We start from the raw sequence: 19,009 nt of genomic DNA, 5'->3' as shown, positions 1-19,009 counted from the left end.
ATTAAAAAAGATTAAAGGTATAATATGGTGTAAAGTTTTGAGAAATATTACAAGAAAAATATCACAATATTATGAACAGAGGCATTAATACAAATATATATATATATATATACAAATAATTATTTTAGTATTTTTAACATGGCACTAACATGCTGAGCAAAGACATTTATGCATTAATGAAAATTCAGTGAATACATTTATAGATAGTACATATTTTAATGCTAATGTTTTTTTATATCAGTAAAATTCTGGTAGAAGGCATGTTTAAAAATAGTATTGTTTATTAATAATAATTACTTATAATAGATTAATACCGTAATGATAATTAAAAATACTAAATGAAATAAAATGAACACACTATTGCATTAATAAAACATTCATTCTGCATCTTTTTTACTTATTCTGTCTTTAAACGTTTGTTTTCCACGTTCATGTTGCTCTGCTGTTGCATCATTTTTATGGGACAGTGGGTGATTATTGTGTTACTGGGTTCGAACCACAGGAAGCTTGGAACAAGACTTAGTTGACTCTTTAATAAAAGCCATGTTTGGATTGGAATGTTTTTGTTCCAAGATCCTAAGCTATTTTTTTTAAATACATTTTACATACACTTAATACAAAATAAACAGACAATTAAATCAAAGTGAAAACAAATTGAGTCTGGTGTCAACAGGTGTGAGATTTCACATTAGGGGAAAAACAGTGCGGAAAACCCAGGGAAAACTACTGGATGTGGACCTGATGCTGAAGATTGCCAGCTGGGATCCAACCCTGTGACGTTTGCAAACAGAAGCACTGCCAAGAGCTTATCTATACTAAAACTATGCTGTGACAACAGGAAGTCTGTCTATGACATGAAAACGACCTAAAATGAACTCGAACCTCACTCGTTTCCAACTTTTTTTCCTCTGTGGAAACAGAAATTAGTTTATTTGACTGAATGTTCTTGCTGCTCTTTTTGTGAACTATCCCTTTAGGGTTGTTCACACCTAGTGCTAGAACTAGCATGCACACCAATATATTAAAATATAAAACCAGTTTATTATAAGCATGCTGCGATGTTTTTTTTTTGTCATCTGTCGCATTAAATGCTCAAGCTCTTTAAAGTATGATGTCAATATTTTAATTGTTGCTCAGCTATTAAAAGACACTATCCAGCAATATCGGTTCTATGTCGTTATCGTTGTGGTGTAGACCCTCTTGAAATTAAGTACTTTCACAGAAAGTATGATAAATGTAAGATACCTATGACAATTACTATACCTCTCTGTTTGTTATTAGCTATAAGCGTGATGCAGATCTCTTTGGAATCACTTTTTAGAAAGTTTTTTTAATTGATGAACTATCAAACATTGACAATCAATCAGAATCCACTTTTCAATAAGCTAGAGCATTTACTGAAACTTCATTGCTTCTGTGCGTAGAACTCAGACTTCACATGTCCATTAATGAAATTTAAAGCCCCCCAGAATGAATCCCAGTTGTGTTCTGCTTGTGGGTTATTGCCTTATATAAGTCATATGAAAGAAATCTTTGTTCCAGATTCATGGCCTCTGCAAAAACCGGCAAAATACCTAATGAGTTCAGATGTGTTTGCTGTTTTTGGTTCTGTACCAGTCAGCCCGGCTCTGCATGAGCATCTCACTTTTCCAGTAACCTCTCCTTCCTCTCCAACTACATTTTTGTTCTTGTAAAAAACTATAATGTTTTTATTCACCCCAAGAGGAAACCAACAGTTAAAGCATGTTTTCATTCACACCAACAGGAAACCAAGAGTAAAAGCAATAAAAAAAAAGCAAAAAAAAAAAAGAAATAAAACCAATCCTGAGCCTGAACTTTTTTCCGGAGCTTGAGAGTTGGAGGGCCGGACACATACACAGGGTTATTTGGCAAACAAAAGAAGATGTTTTTTCCTCAAAACTAGTTAGTCACGTATCTGCCATTGCCATTATATTTGAAACAGCAATACCAAGAAAGGTTACTCACTAAAATATTGTGCAAACATCTGTAACATTTAGGATACTTTTGATTTCAAGTTTTGCTGGTTAGCTTTGTCTTTGAAAGGGTACAAGCTGACCTACACTCTAAAACTTGAAATTTCTGAAATTGTTTTGTTCAATAATGGTAAATTATATAAAATAGGAAATATAAAAAGACAGAAAACAGAAACAGAAAACTACAGTTCAGTTCAAACTATTTCAAAATCATCAAAATGGTCCAAAAACTGGTAACTAACTTAAACAGGGTTTGTACAGATACTGCAAAATAAAATTACAGGACTTTCAAGGACTTCTACTTTTTTTTCTGGTTTTCAAGGACTAAAATTAATAAAATTAATAAATATTGTTATTATCTTTCAATTAATGAAACAAAATGGTACAAATAAAGTGCAGCACAGGCAAAGAATGGAATGCGACTGTGGCAACTTTAGCATTTGAAAGGATACTATGGCAAAGTTATCGCTTTTCTTTTTCAATCTGATATTTTTTAATGAATATATAATTAATCTCAAGAATGTCATACACATGGAAAATTATGAGCTTTAAGTGTGACAAAACTCAACCCAAACTCACCGCATATGCAGAACAAAAGTTTACTTCGTTTCACACATACAGTCTTTACTTTTAAATTACCTTAAATTAAATCACCTAAATAGATCATGTGTTTACAAAGCTCAGTGCTTTTTTAATAGCTTTTCTATGTAAATATGACATCATTGCGCCTCTTTTTCAATGTGTCGCACTTGAAATAAATAATGGTAACACTTTACAATAAGGTTTATTAGTTAACAGTAATTAACTGTAGTTAGTTAACATGACCAATACGTCTGCAACATGTATTGGTCTTAATTTAAACATTTACTAATGCATTAAATCAAAATGTTGTATTTGTCAGCATTTGACTGTGAATTAACATGAAAAATGAACAACTGTATCTTCATTAACAAACATTGACAAAGATGAATACAAACTGTAACAAATGCATTGTTCATTTTAATACATTAACTTGTCAACAAATGAAACCTTATTGTAAAGTGTTACCAAAATAATGTATTCCATGGCAATAAATAATAATAACATCTGAATTGCGACATATAAACTAAAATTGAAATTGTGAAAAAAGGTCAGAATTCTATGTTAAAGAGATCAAAAGAAAAGTGTATTTTTTCTTCTCAGAATTGCAAGAAAGAAAGAAAGAAAAAACTCAAAATTGTGAGAAAAAGGTAGAACTTTTTCCCATGGCAAAAAAAAAAAAAAAGAAACCAGAATTTTTTTTTTTTTTTTCAAGATGTCAAGTTAGAATTCCCAAAAAATATATATAATAATAATAATAAAAAAATTAAAAAAATAAAATTCTGAACCGTCTGAAAAGTCACAATTACAGTTATAGATTTTTTTGGGGGGGTCAAACAAGATTTCATATAAAGGTGAAAAGGTTTCCTGATGCTGTTCTTCACACATCACTTCACTACTGACAACAGACCTTTTTGTCCCACGCAATTTTGCTAAAGCAATTTTAAAGACAGATCACCACGCAGCTGATAACTTTAAGTTTAACACAAACAAAATCCCTGCTGTTTCAGTTGTACAGTGTTTAATAAATGCCATAGGTGTTTAGGGCTCCATCTCTGTAGCGGTCCAGGTGTCTGAGAGGCTGTTTGTGAGGGTATTTCTTCTGTGGAGGGTGATTCACTGGAGCTCTGTTGTACTCAAACACTGGCTCTGTCTTATCTGTGGCATATATATAAAGCACAACATGCTCATTCATTTTTATCCAGAGCATCTGAGGATTAAGCCAGATGTTGTTTTGTTTTTTTTGGACCGGATGTTAATATAACTGAGTCACAAAACATAACTCCTAAATGCTATTTTAAGAAAAGGAAGGAGAAAGGATATAAAAACAACTGTAGTGAATAGATCTTCCTGGAAATCAATTGCTCAACATAAAAGGAAATCTGTTCTACACATTACTCTCTTAACAGTGTCTAAACGGTGTGAGAGACAGACTGATTCCACTGACAATGGAAAAATGCTAGACAAGCTGGAATCACTATATCCACTGCTTCTGCAGAAGTTTGGGAAGTCTGTTGCTTCAGCCAATAGCTGCAAATATGAGAGACAGACAGAATACAGATTTCTGCAAAGCAGCATTTTACCAATGGCTTTGGTTTATGCAATTTTTTTTTTCAATGCTATGCAAGCTGAGTGTCTTTCTGAGAGTTTTCTGAATAGTACAAAGACAAGCTGTGTTCATTCCGAGAGCTGCATTTGCTGTAAACATGAAATGTCTTGTTTGCAGAGAAAAGCAGCCATTGTAAAGCTGACCTTTATAAGGCATCATTTCTGTGTAATGTAATGTTTTATTTTCTAGATGACACGTCCTCATTGACGCATGCATTTGACTAATGCGACGCTGCAAATAAATTGATTCCAAATGCGACTGATAGTTTGTTGAAGGAAATTCAAAATTGGGAGGATCTCACAAAACTTGTCACGAACATGTTCAGATCAAATTTCACCTCACGAAATCAAAGAGATCAACATTGTACATTAAAAACATAGTTAAAAAAAGTCTATTTTTAGACCTTTTTTTCCTAATAGTGATATTTTCATGTCAATTAATCACATTTACCCCACAATTCTCATTATTATATATAAAATATTCTTTCTATAATGCTGGCAAAAAATGTCAGTTTTGGTTATAGTCTCTCCAAGGCTGCATTTATGTGAAAAAAAAATAAAAAATTAAAATAACGGTTTCCTGTTTGAATATGTTGTAAAATAGAAGTTAATGCTTTTATTCATCAAATATGTATTAAGTTACATTTTAAAATATATTCACATAGAAAACAGACATTTTAAATAATAATAATAATTTTTAGAATATTATTTTTTTCTGTATTTTGATCAAAAAGCAGCATTTGTGAGCAAAAGAGGCTTAAAAAAATCCAACTTTTGACAAGGACTGTATAACTTCTTTTTATGTTTTATAATAATAGCGTGAATATTGAGACAGAATTGTGGATTGCAACATATTATCATGACCTACTGTCACTGTGTAGGCTGGACTGGGGTGGAAAGTACTGACCCTCGGCAGAAGCTGAGATCACAGCTGAACTAAACATGGGCGGCCTGTTTAAACAATATGAAAGCCTGTTCCTCCGTCAGGAAATGGACTGATGTAATGGCAAATCTCTTCCCCAAACGACACAGAATTTCCCGGGATATTCCCACAGTAGTGAATTAATAATTATAAACTGATATCTTTACTTTTCAAACAATTATTATTTGTTCTTCAGGCCAAGGTTTTACAAACAGGAATCGTGAGACTGAGGTCTTGATGGGTTTAACATGTTTTCACTGGCCTCAAATCAAAAGAATCTCTAAGAGGTTAACAGAAGTACTCACACGCAGCCAGGGAAGATACTCCTGCTCAGCATCATTTCTGACACCATTTATGTTACTCTATCACCATCCTGTGGAGGAACTAGCACGCAGTTTACTAAATGCTGATAACTTGACATTTCTTAAGACCAAATGACCAAAAAGCATTTAACATTTGAAGAAAAAAATAATAATAATAATAATTATATATATTTTTCATTTTTATACATTCGGTTATTTTGTATTGTGGGCTAAAAATAAACATTTTATGAACAGGACAGTACTAAATACAAAATAACATGCAATTTTTATGATTGCCTTTATTTAGTTAAAATTGTTACATTTTGCATATTTTGCAGCGGGTGTGCAAACTTGTGTGCACAACTGTATATCAAATAAATTACACACACACACACACACACACACACACACACAGATATATATATATATATATATATATATATATATATATATATATATATATATATATATATATATATATACAGTGCCCTCCATAAGTATTTGAAAAGTAAAGACAAAATTGCTTTCTCTGCTGTGGAATTAAGACATTTGCAAATATGATTAAAAGATGAATATGCGACGAAACTACAGAATGTCCCATTTTATTACTAGGTCTTTTGACACAAAACGGTTTTACCAAATAAAAAGGACAGCACTTTTAGAGTTCATCCCACTATTTGATGTAAGCAACAGTATTGGAACAGTTGAATTTAAGGCAGATGTGAAAGATTAAAAGCTGATATTAAATTGCAGATCCATTGCATGTAATCAGAGAAGTGAGTCTGAACCCATAGACATCACCAGACTCTTGGTTCCAAAACTCTACTGGCTCACATTTGTGAAGAATCTTGTCTTTCTATGTTTGGTGCTGATTAGAGGTTTGCATCTTTCTGTGTAGCTTCTGTAATTCTGTGTCAAATTCTCCTGTGGACTTTAGATGGACAGAGCATCAGTCCAGCTTTCTGGAGCTTGTTGGTGATTTTACAGACATGTATTTTAGGGTTCATTTTCACAGCATATACTCATATGCTTCTACTTTCAGTATCAGATTTTTCATCATTCTGCTGGTAATTAATCTACTCTGGTTCCTCTTCAGAGATCATGATGGTTTCACTGACACACTCACATGTTCGTAGTCGATTGTCTCTTTCCATCTCAGGGTTATTTGTGTTCTCCAGCATCACCTTCTTCCTCTCCTTTACCTCAGTCTTCCTATAGGGACGCTGATATGGGAGCCCTATGTTGACAGGCTCAGTGGCTGCCCACAACAACAATCAATGTTCACTGACTCACACTGACGCATCTACATTTGATCATATAGCTCTTGTGAAAATAACAGTTATTCACTTGCCTTCTTTATTCTTCTCCTCTCTGTACTCCCTGTACGTCTTCCACCAAACATCTTTCCGGTTGTCCTCATTGGGCATTGGACCCAGAGGGGGAGACCGGTGACCCAGAACAGCTACAGAACATTTGATAGAGGATTTATTAGTGTACCAATGACAATAATAATAATAATAATAACCCTACAAAATAATAATATCTAATAAATAATATACATGACTTCTTATAATATAGTAAAATAATAATCATAGTAATAATATAAAAATGTTTAATATAAATGTTATAATGCAATTTTATAATAAAATAATAAAAAATGTGATAATGTTATCAATTTAAACACAAATATAAAATAACAATAAAATGTAATATAAATAATAATAAAAACGATACAAATAAATATTATAATAACTTAACATAACAATAAACATAATAATAAAAAAACAACACTAATAATGTAATCATTTAGAGCACGTCTTAGATAAGCAGTAATTAAAAGTGCTTCAGAAAGACACGAAAAATGACAGAGAGGATAGAATGAAAATATAGACTAATAAATAAACAATCAATTTATAGATTATAATACATAAAATTAGCAGAAAGATAAATGCAATAAGTACATATAAATGTCATTCACATCAGAAGACACACAAACACACACAAACACACACACACACACACACACACACACACACACACAGAGTTAGTTAGAGAGAGAGAGAGATTATTTAACTTATTTACTGCACATTCACACAAATGTCGTCCAGCAGCGCTCACCGGTGGACAGAAGACCCCTCGCGTGACGCTTCCGCGCCACATCCACGGCCGCCCGCCATGCTGTATTATATATTTTTTGTTGTTTGTTTGTTTTTGTTTTCCACACGCCGCGCTGCGCAGCGCCTTGATGAGACGTAAATACACAAGAAGCGTGACGTAACGTGCGTTCACGTCACCGCGTTTGAGCGCTCACGCATATTGGAAGGCGACGAGAAACCCAGAGCGCGCAGGACTCGGGATTATTTCACGTTTCTGCACATCTGATGAATAAATACTCCTGTGAGTTTACGAGAAAGGAGTTTGTCGATTAATAAATGTTCTGCTTTAATTTCGAAAGTAGATGTTGTTTAGTGGGGATGTAGGGAAATATGGAGGTTGTCTGTTTTCTGTCTCGATGTTTTCAGCATATGGAATTAATAATGACTATAATTCATCAGGCAAATGTATTCGATTCGGTTTATAGATTATGGAACGGTATACTTAAATATCAACATTTATCTGATGCTGAAACGTACATCTGTCCACCCATCCATCCACCCATCTCTATCTATCTATCTATCTATCTATTCATCCATCCATCCATCTATTCAACCATACATCCATTTATCTATCCATCCATCTATCCATCCATTCATTTATCTATCCATCCATCCAGCCATCTATTTATCTATCTATTCATCATCCATCCATTTATCTATCCATCCATCCAGCCATCTATTTATCTATTTATATATCCGTCCATCCAACTATTTATCTATCTATTCATCATCCATCCATCCATCTATTCATCCATCCATCCATTTATCTATCCATCCATCCATCTATTTATCTACCTATTCATCATCCATCCATCCATCTATTCATCCATCCATCCATTTATCTATCCATCCATCCATCTATTTATCTACCTATTCATCATCCATCCATCCATCCATCTATTCATACATCCATCCATTTTTCTATCCATCCATCTATTTATCCATCCATCCATCCATCCATTCATCCATTTATCTGGTGGTTTCATTGACATTATTGTTATTGCTTCCTGTATTTTGTGCTCTCAGGTCTCCAGATCTGTGATGGATGATCACATGCAGTGCACGATCTGCTTGGATCTGTTTAAATGCCCCGTGACGATCCCATGCGGTCACACCTTCTGCAAGGCCTGCATCTCCAGATTCTGGGATGGCATGGACAAAGACTTCCACTGTCCTTTCTGTAAAAATCCCTTCGACACAAGGCCTGAGCTGAATCGCAACGTGTCTCTGTCGATGATCACGGAGATGCCCGCCACACACAGTCCAGTTAAGACGGATGTGAGCGCAGGAGCCTCGGTCCACACGGAGCCGGAGCAGATCTGTGAGCGGCACCAGAAGCCTCTGGTCATCTACTGCAGGAACGACAGCATGTGTGTTTGTTACGAGTGCTCTGTGAACGAGTGCAAGGGCCATGATAAGATTTTGGTGGAAGAAGAACGGAAGAATCGAGAGGTAATATTGTATTTGACATACAAATGCTGTATAGTTTAAACAGAATATCAATGCTATCTTTATGTGTGTGTGTGTGTGTGTGTGTGTGTGTTTTTATAGGTTTTGTAAGATTCTGCCTATATACACTGTGTCATTGCTGACTTATTAAATAATTTATATTCTAATAATTTTTCTGTGCAGACAGGATTGAAGAAAAAGAGTGCAGAATTCAAGAAACACCAGGAAAGTGCTGAGAGAAGCCGCCTGGAGCTCATGGAGAACATGGAGAAAGCCAAGGCAAGACCTCATCATCATAACCCTCTTCATTAGGAGCTTTATCCAATATCATAATATCCAAACACATATGACATTATAGTGACACTTTACAATAAAAAAGACAAACATGTAATTTTTTTAAATAACATTAACTAAAAATGTATAAATACAGAAACAAATATATTGCCCATAACTAATGTGAATTTATTGTAAAGTGTTAACAGCATTATTTCACCCACGGACAGCAAAAGGAGACGTTTTGAGGAATATCCAAATTACTCTTTTTCATAAAATGAAAGCAGACAAGAGCTGTCATGCACACATAAGGTCTAAAAACACCATAATATGATCCGAATGTAATCAATACAGATCAATATTTAAGAAAACGCGGCCATTCTGCAAAAAGCCTGGAATTTTATTCCCAGTTTAATCGCATGCAAACACATGCAGGACTATTTTTTATACAAAATATTTAAAAATCTACACAAACTGATTCATATATTAATACACTGCCAGATGCCAATCCTAAAATCTTAAGCATTTGTTTATTTAAATCCAAACTTGACTTTTTTTGGCCAGGCGGTGTATATGAGGAAAAGTCTTGAAGGATGCATACTGAAGTAGAAAGCTGTAGCATCACTCCTCGTGGTGTGTGTGTGTGTGTGTGTGTTTTAGCATGTCGTTCTCCCTCTGCTCTGTCAGGTGTCTCTACAGCAGACGTCTCAGTGGGTGAACACCAAGTTCTCACAGCTGATTAAAGTGTTGGTAGAGAAGCAGGAGGTGACACAGCTTTTTCTGGAGCAGCATCAGGAAGTGACTCTGATGGAGGCTCAGCAGCGGCTGGCTGTTCTGGAGGAGAGAGAAATGCAGCTCGCAGCGCTTCAGGAGGATATCAGCAGCCTGTGCTCCCTCCCTCCCTGCCAGCTCATCAAGGTTTCAGCAAGATTTAATTTAATTTAATTTAATTTAATTTAATTTTATTTTATTTTATTTTATTTTATTTTATTTTATTTTATTTTATTTTATTTTATTAATTTTTTTATATTATTTTTTTTTTTTTTGATATTATTTTATTTATATTTATATTTGTAATTTTTTTTTATAATTATGTATTTATTGCAGCACATACACAAACAATTAATTAATTAAATAAATAAAAAACTGGCTAAATTCTCCTTTTAAATTAAATATTTTAAAATGCATTCATGTTATTATAAATATAAAAGAGCTTGTTGATGCTACTAAGATTGTTTTGGTGGGGAAAATATTACTATTGCAAATATTTTTACAGTGATATTTATAATCACATTAATTATTTATTTTCATGTGATTGTTTTAGAGTTGATTGTTAATGTTTATAGGTTTAATCTGTGTTTATGCTCCTGTTTGTGTGCTGACGCAGGACTCCAGGTTCATAGGAAGTGTCCCATGCTTCAGTGACGTTCCTGTGGATGTGCATGTGAGCGTACAGGAGAAGCTGACGCCCATCACAGATGTCCTGTCCCGTGTGTCTAAGCTGGTGTGTGAGGATCTGGAGAGAGCCGTACATGTGTCTGGAGGACAGGAGAAAGAGGGTGAGGAATGATCACACTCTTTTCACTGACCGACTGACGCTAAGTGCACCAGTTTCAGTCTGATTGGCAGATACTTTGTAATTTCCATGAGTCAGGACACATAGATTTCTTTTATCAGTCAGCTAGTAAACAAAGTTGTGTTTGTAAGCTGCTGAGTGTTTGAGATCAGTCACTGGATTTGCCAAATTGACTCAGATTTGTGAAATAATCAGTGCATGTTATTTTAGTTTGGTTTGTAGTTGTACACACATTTTGAGCCATTTTGTACAACCATTATTTGAATATTTTTTTCACCAATTTTTTCAATTTGTGTAATGTTTAATAAACCTGCTCCTAGATGAATCATAAACACATTTAAGACGCTTTATAAAGAATAAAATATTATATTATACCATTCTAGAAGTGGGCAAAAATGTCAGCCAAAAATGAAACCTTTTGGTCAATAACAATATATACTATATAACAGTAACAATATCTGTCTCCAGCCGCGAGAGGGCGCTCTGTGTCTTCAGTGTAGAATACAGCATCACTGAGCACAGCATTGAGCGCCCTCTCGCGGCTGGAGACGGTAATGTTTTCTCTTGGTTAATTTCTCTTAGTTAATTTCTCTTGGTTCATGTCAAATTAATTCATAAATAAGTCTCACCTGACTAACTATGAAAAAAAGCCAAACTATGAAAAAAAGTGCGACTTATAGTCCGGAAAATACGGTATTTTATGGTCCTCATGCCATAGTCTTGTAAATTACATATTTTAACAAATCATGAACTTTTCAAGGGAATAGTTTTTTAAATAAATCATATTTAAAATACTGTTTTTTTTTTCTTCTTCTAAAAATCCTGTGTTATCCGTGTCTCATCGACATCCCTGTTTCATTGTCTTTCCGGAAGGCTCTCCTCAAGATAAGAGGCCAGTTCAGGCTGTTGTTCCCAGTCCTGCGACTCCATCGTATCCGGCCGAGAGAGAGGGACTGAACGCATGTACGCTCATATCATATCACCACAGGACAGTACAATGCTTTAAAAGCCATCGGTAGTTTATTATTCTCATATGTTGCAATTCTTCTCTTCATCCAGACCGTTGCAACCTGACCTTCGACCCCCGCACCGCCAACGCTCACTTACGGCTCTCCCAGAGCAACAGGAGGGCGGAGCATCTGATCTCCGGGCCCCGCCCCGTCCTGGCCGATGAGTCCCGCTTCGACCACACCTGGCAGGTGTTGTGTTTCCAGAGCTTCACTCACGGCCGGCACTACTGGGAGCTGGAGGTGTCCAAACCCTGGGCGTATGTGGGCGTAACGTACCCGAACATCCCGCGCAAGGAAAAGGGCAAGCGCTGCATGGTGGGGATGAACGAGCTTTCGTGGAGCCTCCAGCTGGACGAGCGGCAGCTGAGCGCGTGGCACGCCGGATGCAAGGAGTCCGTCGCCGGTCAGCTGCAGCCGAACGCTCAGCCGCTGCGCATCGGGATGCTTCTGGACTACGAGGCCGGGACACTGACGTACTACGGCGAGGGACAGGTCCGGCTGCACGCCTTCCACTGCGCCTTTACACAAGCGCTGCTCCCGGCCTGCTGGATCGGGGAGGGCGTCACCATCACACTCTGTGAACCATGAGCTTGAACATATCTGATCCTGGGGAAATAGATGCATCATCCCTACCGTAGCTGAACCTGAGACGCGTGGCCTTCCTTTGCCATCATTTCCTCCTGGTGTTTCTGAGCGGTAGACGAGCTCAGTTTGTGCTCTGGAACGGTTCGGGTTGGTCTGAGAAGAACTGTGTAAGAGCTGAAACATACTTCACACAAGTCCTGTATGTATGCTCACACTGAAGTGAAAAAATGTAGTGAAAAACTCAACGTAAATAAGTCTCTTATGCTCACAAAGACTGCAATATAATATTACAATATAAAATCAGTTTAATCAGTATATTAGAATGATTTCTGAAGGATCATGTGACACTGAAGACATGCTGAGAATTCAGATTTGATCACTTACATTAAAAATAAATTCTAAATTAAATTGTAATAATATTTCACTTTTTTTTTTGTATTTTTGATCAAATAAATGCAGCCTTGATGAGCAGAGGAGACTTCTTTTCAATAACTATTCCAAAACATCTGTGTTTGTGTACTTCATAAAGTCTGTTTCTGTCCATTATTTCCTGTGGCCAAATGATAGAAGTGTACTTGAACTTTTAAGAAGTTTTGAAGGGTTTGCATTGGGGGCCAGCTGTGCATTTTGTTTTTATGTTGTGTTTGAGTGAATTTACATTGTTTACTGCTGTTTCCACTCTAGTATATGATTCCAGATGATTTCCAGAACAAACAGTTATGTTGTGTTCATTTCCGTCTTGTTTTCCTGTGCTGTAGGATTCTTGTTATAGTGATTGTATTTGTACGCATTTCTACTGTATTAGTTTTAGGAGCATTTTGTTTATTTTTACAGAGTTGAATTACATTGTGGATGATGTGTCCAGCAAATTGATCTTTAAGCACTTCAGATATTAACATCTGTGATTATGAAATTATATTTCATACTCTAAAACTCATTTCATTATCATTGGCTGCGTTCAGAATAACTTGCGTTCTTCAGTATAAATAATGCATACTGCAAATATCGTATTAGCATGCTATTCTGAACGATAGCCTTTTTTATAAAGAGCCACTGAAAATTTCAACACTGTGTGCGTTATATGTGAATATGGGATCATAATTATATGAAATCCTTCCTTTTATAGCATACTTGAGGTCTGAGCTCACATCTTTGAGCTGATTTTATGCACTAAAGAGTAGCAGGTGGAACTGGAAGCTAATATTGTTTGATTTTTAGAAAAGCCAATTTAATTTGCACAAGCTATCACAGCTGCAAGAGTGAAGGGAAAACTGGAAAAGCACATCCTTTGGGAATAACGAAGTCATTTTGAATTGTGTCTGTTTGTCTGCTTTTGAAACCCTGGTCATGAATAATGAACACAAAACGTCCATAAATGACATGCATCGTTCCACTTGTATAGGTTTACTTTAATAAAATACACTTTAAATAAGACAATACTGCGAAGACCATGCATAACTGATTAATTGTATAATTAAATAAATTAGAGGAAAGAATAATGAACAAACGCTGTCCAGGAGACTGAAGGTGCATGAAGGGTTAAAGTGCATCTTTAGTCTGAACTGCTGCTGCATGCTACAGAGATGCTAAGACTCGTACACACTGCTGCAGAACACGTCTGAACGAGCTTCATCACAATATACAGCATGTGGTGTTTGTGAAGGGGTTTTACACAATGCTCAGTTAATTTGATTGATTTTTAATGAAAATGATTGCAAAAGAAGCCAAAGTGGAATCAACCACAGCATGTTGCAGGGAAACAACAAGCGAACAGCCCGTCCAATCAGAATCAAGAATCACTAACTGTTGTATAAAACAGATTTGCAGAACATAAAACTCAAATACACTCACCCTCAGGGCGTCCGAGATGTAGAAGAGTTTGTTTCTTAATCAGATTTGGAAAAATGTACAGTAGCATTGCATCAGTGTCTCACCAATGGATGCTCTGCAGTGAATGGGTGCCGTCAGAATGAGAGTCCAAACAGCTGATAAAAACATCACAATAATCCACAACACTCCAGTCCAACAATTAACATCTTAACAAATCTATCATTAAGATGTTTTAAACATAAAACCATTGCTTCAGGCTGAGTCCTTTATTCATAATATTGCTTTCTGATAAGATAAAGTCATCTCGTCTGAATTAGGAGAGAAATATGCACCGTTTACAAGCCAAAGCGCCTCTAAACAAGCATGTGGGTGGATTTTGATGGACTTTTCCACAGGAGGAAGCGTTATTATGGATTATGGACTGGACTGGGATCCATTGGTGAGAAAGTGACGGAATGCTACTTTTAAGAAACAAACTCATCTACATCTTTCAGCAAATTGTAATTGTGCACTGAACTATTCCTTCAAGGGATGCATTTGGCCAAATGTGCAGTAAAGGGGCGTTCGCATTTGATTTGCAATGACTAGGTGTCCAGAAGTCTTGTTTTCCAAACTATGGAAGTCAATGGGGATTGCCTTTAAGTGACTGCTTGAGTGTGGAGTAACAAGAGAGCAGTCAACGATCAACAATCAACGATCTCTTATTTAATAACATTGGATGCAGCCGTCGAGAATAAACGACAACCAAAGCTCCGTCCAGAAAAACTCATATGCAACTAGCCTTGTTCAATCGATCTATACAAAAATCACTCATAAAATGTCTCCTAAATCAACTCTTTTTTTTTTTTTTTACATTTAGAAAACTCAATCAGCTAGCAGTTGGTCCCTCTCATTCACCAGTTATGAATTAATTAAAGTAGTTTTATTCATGTGTCTCTCTCTTCAGGTCAGGTCGAGTTAACTGGTGAAGTGAGGATGAGATGAAGGGAATGGAGAGAGAGAGAGAGGAGAGGATGTGTGCTCGCTGCAGACACGTCTACTGGTTCTTCTTGTCTTCAGGTGGAGAGTACGGTGGAGGCTTGTCCTTCAGAATAAAAACACAACAATATTCTCAAATTGTTACACGGGTTGCTACGTTTTGCTTTGATGAAACTCTACAGGTTGTATGTAGATTCAAACATGTTTAACTAGATTACATGCACTTTATTATATGTGATCTTGGCAAACAGGTCGGACCTGGTTATATGTTGTCTTTGTTGACATGACAGAGCTGGCGAACTCACCTCGGGCAGATAGACTCGTGACGGAGCAAACGTAGTCTCCCTGGAACTGGCTGCAGCTTCGGCTGCTTTCGCCTCCGCTAGAACAACAAACACAGTTCATTTAAGACAGGAGTGACGTCTTGAACTATTAAACTCAGCGGAGTACAGTAGTGGCTGATACCTGCGGCGCTTCTGGGCAGGTCTGGGTCGAGAGGAGCGTGGTCCGTCGGAGCTGTATACGGAGGAGGAGGCATGTAGGCAGCTGGTCCATCAAAGCCAGGAGCAGTGGGGTAAAATCCACCTAAGGGACACAAATAAGTGAAAGTGTGGCGTCCCATGTACGTAATTTGTGCTCTGCATTTAATACGACCATGTACGCATACTTGAAACAATTCTTGTTGGTACTGAGACTCGAACCTTTGGGTTACAAGTCTGACTCTCTAACCATTAGGCCCCAAATAACAGCTGTTTAGTGTCTGAGTGCAAGTTTAAATATCAGTACATCATTTACTCAGCACTATTTTGGACATATATGTTGTGTATTAACCTGGAGGTGGAGGTCCAGGGTAGGCGTATCCAGGTGGAGGAGCCGCAGTCGAATACATGCCGTTAGCAGACGGAGGAGGAGGGTAAGCATACGCCCCGTTCGCCATGTAAGGACAACCGTAATTAACAGTCACCGGCTGCCCTCTGGATGCTGAAATAAATGAGACTGAAGGTAATGCTTCCACATCAAATCAACAACCTGATGCTAAAACATTTCAAATGAAATTAAATTATGTTCATTTTAAAGCATACCCTGTGCCGCCACCTGTAGCATGTACTGTCCAAACTCGATCGCTCCTCCCGCGGCAAAAATCAACTTGAAGGTTGCAGATCCTTCCCAGCCGCCTGCAGCAACGATGGAAACACTCTTCAGTAAACTTTATTACTACCAGTACATTATATTTGAAGCTGAACTTATTAACATGAACTTCTAAATTGAAGACCCTCAATACAGTGTTTTTTAACATGAATGCATAATATATAAAGACGTGTCAATTGTTTTGTATTAATTACATGATATTAAAATTAATTAGTTGAATCAGTTGCATTTATTTGCATTTTTCAAGGCATTTTACCTCCGGGCTCGGCGCTGATGGTTCCCTTGATGTAGTTGGCACCGAGTACGGGCTGTTTGACCTCACAGCCCTTCATAAGATAAAACGGCATCATGAACGACTGCAGAGGGTCCTTCCCTTTAGTCCAGAAGATCACCTAAAGCAGTTTAAATCATGAACATTATAATTTACTGGGGTTGTTTACAAACCACTGAAAACACCTTATTGCACATGCATCCTGTAGCCAATCAGGAGACAGACAATGCTAAAACCCATCAGGTTTATCATATTAAAGATATGTTTAAAGATAATGCAAAAAAATATTTATATATATATATATATATATATATATATGGAGAGAGAGAGAGAGAGAGAGAGAGAGAGAGAGAGAGAGAGAGAGAGAGTTGTTTCCTTGCTCTGTCCTTTTCATCATTAAAAAAAAATAAGATGATGGTCTGTACTCCTCCTCTTGTGTTACGTACCCTGTAAGGTGTCAGGTAAACGCTTCCCTTCTTGCTTTTTCTGAAGGCTTCTGGCAAGCGCTCTGTGTCACTGAACACCAGCTCCACATTCTCATACGACATCAAGACACTGCAGGAAAACAGACTCGGTTTATTACAGTCAGCACATTCTCTGCCAACACATCGCTGAACAAGGAACAAAGACTTTTGGTTATAGGTTCAAAGAATACCAGCAATCAAAGGAAGTCGTCTCTTGTTATAATAAATCACTATAAATAACAATAATACAATTCTACTATTGTTAAATAAATAATGTAAAAATATGACAAATAAATAAATATAAATAAAATATTTATTATTACCATTTATTATATATAGAAATAAAATAATAATAACTGTCATTGTAGTAATGTTATCAATAATAATAATAATATTAATGAACATAATATAAATAATATTTAAAAAAAATTAATTATATAATAAACAACAATATCAAAATGTAAGAAAGAACAAAAATAATATATATTATATATTATTATTATATGTTGTTGTACTTTAACATTTAACTGTAATATTATAAACAAAATAATATAAATAGTAGTAGTACTAGTATTAGGAAGACTAGTAAAATTATAACAAATACATTAAAATCAATACAAATAAAATAACATATAACATATTAAGATAATAAAATTATTGTAAAGGAGATGCAAAAAAAGTAAAATAAATAAAAATGCTTCAATAAAAAGTATCAGACAATATTAAATATATTTGGGTACGTGATATATGATAATGATTTGTTGATATGTTAGTGAAATGCTGGTGTCATCAGTCTCAGTCTTTATTAGTTGTGTAATAAGATCACAGCTATTGTGAAACTTTAAGAGCATGTCATTTCTTTTAAAAGAAGGTTAAGAAGATTATTACTGACTTACTGAGACGAACACAAGCATTTACAGAAGATATACGAATCCTACTATGGGCGAGGGCAGAGCTCTTTAATATTAATTAGGTAAAGTGGCATGCGTCCTGCTGATTGGCTGCAACACAAGCGGGGGTTCGTCAGCCGGCATACGTCCTGAATATTAATGGAGCTGCGTGGCTGAACCAATCTATGGGCTAAACGCTGAAGGAAGGTTTCCAAGCAACTCGAGCATGACTAAATTATTAAATATTCATAGACACAGACCTCGCCATAGTAGGATCCAGAAAGCTGCGCAAGATCCTTGTTTTAAAAGATAGCAGCTTATGTGACTGAATACGGTCTGCATTTACAGCGTGTAAACAAAAGTATGCTTAAAATTAATACATAAACAGCAGAAAGTCTGAGTGCAAATGAATAAAATGGGTGTGATCTAACGCTAACGCGTTGTTATTCAACACATGACACTGTACTATTCATATTATGTGAACAGAAAACCTCAAACACACTATTTTCTTTTTTTTATTATTATTATTAAATAAGGACGTTTTGGACAAATCCGTGAATCAAAAACAGGACAGTACCAGATTTATATATTGACATAAAATAACGACAGTAATCATGAATAGACACGACATTAACGTTACCTTTCGCTGTTGTTGATGATAACTCCTCCAGACTCAGCGTGATTGCTGTTGAGGGACATGCTTGAAATCTGTCTGTTATTATTATTGTGTGAAACTGATGCTCTACATTCTAAGAGCGCAACTCAAAGATCTACCTGCATTTCCGGCGTAAGTCACGCCCCCGGACGACGTCATCGAGCGCTTTTGAGATGGTTCCCGAACCTTCTCAAATAACAAATAAATATTCATCTAAACAAAGGGGAATAATCTCATATTATTATTTTTTCTTTGCTTAGATAGATAGATAGATAGATAGATAGATAGATAGATAGATAGATAGATAGATAGATAGAT

At 36.1% G+C, this 19,009-nt stretch overlaps 3 protein-coding genes across 3 annotated transcripts; 1 reads left to right on the top strand and 2 right to left on the bottom strand.

The window, feature by feature from the left end:
- Positions 1-518: 518 nt before the first annotated feature.
- Positions 519-7,666, bottom strand: LOC128025527 (39S ribosomal protein L38, mitochondrial). Its single transcript, XM_052611972.1, has 4 exons — positions 7,524-7,666; positions 6,757-6,867; positions 6,532-6,663; positions 519-3,731 (listed from the first exon to the last, which is right to left on the bottom strand). Exons 2-4 carry the CDS (start codon positions 6,830-6,832, stop codon positions 3,595-3,597), a joined length of 345 nt encoding a protein of 114 aa, XP_052467932.1. The 5' UTR covers positions 6,833-6,867; positions 7,524-7,666; the 3' UTR covers positions 519-3,594.
- LOC128025513 (tripartite motif-containing protein 65) lies at positions 7,660-13,891 on the top strand. Its single transcript, XM_052611944.1, has 7 exons — positions 7,660-7,802; positions 8,588-9,013; positions 9,194-9,289; positions 9,971-10,201; positions 10,671-10,842; positions 11,733-11,822; positions 11,919-13,891. The coding sequence occupies exons 2-7, from the start codon at positions 8,603-8,605 to the stop codon at positions 12,455-12,457; spliced, it is 1,539 nt and encodes a 512-aa protein (XP_052467904.1). The 5' UTR covers positions 7,660-7,802; positions 8,588-8,602; the 3' UTR covers positions 12,458-13,891.
- wbp2 (WW domain binding protein 2) lies at positions 13,843-18,845 on the bottom strand. The gene is made up of 8 exons (XM_052611968.1): positions 18,677-18,845; positions 17,129-17,237; positions 16,668-16,803; positions 16,345-16,437; positions 16,094-16,243; positions 15,728-15,847; positions 15,568-15,644; positions 13,843-15,368 (listed from the first exon to the last, which is right to left on the bottom strand). The coding sequence occupies exons 1-8, from the start codon at positions 18,733-18,735 to the stop codon at positions 15,321-15,323; spliced, it is 792 nt and encodes a 263-aa protein (XP_052467928.1). The 5' UTR covers positions 18,736-18,845; the 3' UTR covers positions 13,843-15,320.
- Between the last annotated feature and the right edge of the window lie 164 nt (positions 18,846-19,009).

Source organism: Carassius gibelio, chromosome A12 (genome assembly GCF_023724105.1).
Source record: "Carassius gibelio isolate Cgi1373 ecotype wild population from Czech Republic chromosome A12, carGib1.2-hapl.c, whole genome shotgun sequence".
NCBI classification, from domain to species: Eukaryota; Metazoa; Chordata; class Actinopteri; order Cypriniformes; family Cyprinidae; genus Carassius; species Carassius gibelio.
This window is presented reverse-complemented; position numbering and strand designations above follow the sequence as displayed.

Excerpts from the sequence above, each read along its gene's own strand:
- wbp2 (XM_052611968.1), bottom strand. The coding sequence starts at position 18,735 with ATGTCCCTCAACAGCAATCACGCTGAGTCTGGAGGAGTTATCATCAAC. Across the intron at positions 15,848-16,093 it reads CCCTGGACCTCCACCTCCAG|GTGGATTTTACCCCACTGCT; the intron begins GTTAATACACAA and ends TGTGTCCCTTAG. Across the intron at positions 15,369-15,567 it reads CACGAGTCTATCTGCCCGAG|GACAAGCCTCCACCGTACTC; the intron begins GTGAGTTCGCCA and ends TTTATTCTGAAG.
- LOC128025527 (XM_052611972.1), bottom strand. The coding sequence starts at position 6,832 with ATGCCCAATGAGGACAACCGGAAAGATGTTTGGTGGAAGACGTACAGG. Across the intron at positions 6,664-6,756 it reads AGAGGAGAAGAATAAAGAAG|CCACTGAGCCTGTCAACATA; the intron begins GCAAGTGAATAA and ends TGTTGTGGGCAG. Across the intron at positions 3,732-6,531 it reads AGACAATCGACTACGAACAT|ATAAGACAGAGCCAGTGTTT; the intron begins GTGAGTGTGTCA and ends TATATGCCACAG.
- LOC128025513 (XM_052611944.1), top strand. The coding sequence starts at position 8,603 with ATGGATGATCACATGCAGTGCACGATCTGCTTGGATCTGTTTAAATGC. Across the intron at positions 10,202-10,670 it reads CTCCCTGCCAGCTCATCAAG|GACTCCAGGTTCATAGGAAG; the intron begins GTTTCAGCAAGA and ends GTGCTGACGCAG. Across the intron at positions 11,823-11,918 it reads GAGAGAGGGACTGAACGCAT|ACCGTTGCAACCTGACCTTC; the intron begins GTACGCTCATAT and ends CTCTTCATCCAG.